Source organism: Rhagoletis pomonella, unplaced genomic scaffold (genome assembly GCF_013731165.1).
Source record: "Rhagoletis pomonella isolate Grant_MI unplaced genomic scaffold, Rhpom_1.0 Rhpom_scaffold_00001, whole genome shotgun sequence".
NCBI classification, from domain to species: domain Eukaryota; kingdom Metazoa; phylum Arthropoda; class Insecta; order Diptera; family Tephritidae; genus Rhagoletis; species Rhagoletis pomonella.
This window is the reverse complement of record NW_023458555.1, coordinates 97,968,599-97,969,660: the sequence shown is the minus strand read 5'-3', so window position 1 is coordinate 97,969,660 and position 1,062 is coordinate 97,968,599. Positions and strand designations below refer to the sequence as shown.

At 34.8% G+C, this 1,062-nt stretch overlaps 1 protein-coding gene across 1 annotated transcript; it reads left to right on the top strand.

Moving 5' to 3' along the window:
- Positions 1–1,056, top strand: LOC118742545. Its single transcript, XM_036475118.1, has 4 exons — positions 1–77; positions 144–424; positions 487–634; positions 712–1,056. The coding sequence occupies exons 2-4, from the start codon at positions 272–274 to the stop codon at positions 837–839; spliced, it is 429 nt and encodes a 142-aa protein (XP_036331011.1). The 5' UTR covers positions 1–77; positions 144–271; the 3' UTR covers positions 840–1,056.
- The last annotated feature ends 6 nt before the right edge of the window (positions 1,057–1,062 follow it).

The window sequence follows — 1,062 nt, the reverse complement described above, 5'->3', positions numbered from 1 at the left end:
TACAAGTCCCCACATCGTTTTATCTAAAAGAACGTTTGTTAGTTATGGCTTTTTGCAGTTTAGGTGGCAATATATATGTATGTACATAGTTATCATTGGTTAGCCGATTGTAGTTATAGCGTTTTTAAATATATTACTTATAGAACCCACCGAAGGCGTTTTGGAAGTTGTGTGTTGCAGCCACTGCAATTTGTTTGAGAAGCAACTTGAAACAATTGATGGGAAGCTGGATCAGCTCCTTTTGACTGTCGAAAGGCAAAACACCGCGATTATGGATGCGATTGCAAGCCAGAAAGTGGTTACACAGCAATTGGTTCGCCAAGAGACGCAAAATGTACCTGTGGCAAAATACTTCCCTGTATGCGATATAACGGAAATGGAGGAGCTGGAGGCAAAAATTTCTTCTGCCAACAAGGATGTATATGTACGCTAGTTATTTATTTATGTGTGAACGAAATTTCTAATATTTATTGTACCTATTTACAGGAATCTGTAATAGCATCAATTTTATGTAATAACATGAAAAATATTTCACTCGTCTTAAAAACGGACGTCATTGTAGCCTTAAACCTTGATGGTTCACATGGAAAAATTGGGCTAAAAAAATTTCCAAACTTTTATACCGTGTTGACAGGTAAAATGCAAAATTTTATTATAATAAATTATGATTTCTTTTTAGTTTAAATGAAATTTTTTTTTTTAAATTTTCAGGAGCCGTTGCCAAGTTACCATTCAAGGGATCGACGCCGGAAGAGATGCTTAGAAAAGCCATCCATTTTGAAAAGGCTAAATATTTTAAAAAACTTTACCGCGAAAAGAAAAAGAACAAAGAGAATTAAGTTCTTAAATTATTCTTAAGTGCCAAAAGAACTGAGGAAACCTGAAATTTTTAAGTTTTTCACTAACCCCCCTATCATAAATTTTCACACGATAGACGATAAACGCTTGCAAGCGTATCGTACGAAATCAGTTCTCGTATAATCGTATAATCGTTTTCATATGACCGACAGACCGGCTTTTTATTGTGAACCAGCACAAATCAGCTACGCTAATTATAGGATT

Excerpts from the sequence above, each read along its gene's own strand:
- LOC118742545 (XM_036475118.1), top strand. The coding sequence starts at position 272 with ATGGATGCGATTGCAAGCCAGAAAGTGGTTACACAGCAATTGGTTCGC. Across the intron at positions 425-486 it reads CTGCCAACAAGGATGTATAT|GAATCTGTAATAGCATCAAT; the intron begins GTACGCTAGTTA and ends ACCTATTTACAG. Across the intron at positions 635-711 it reads CTTTTATACCGTGTTGACAG|GAGCCGTTGCCAAGTTACCA; the intron begins GTAAAATGCAAA and ends TTAAATTTTCAG.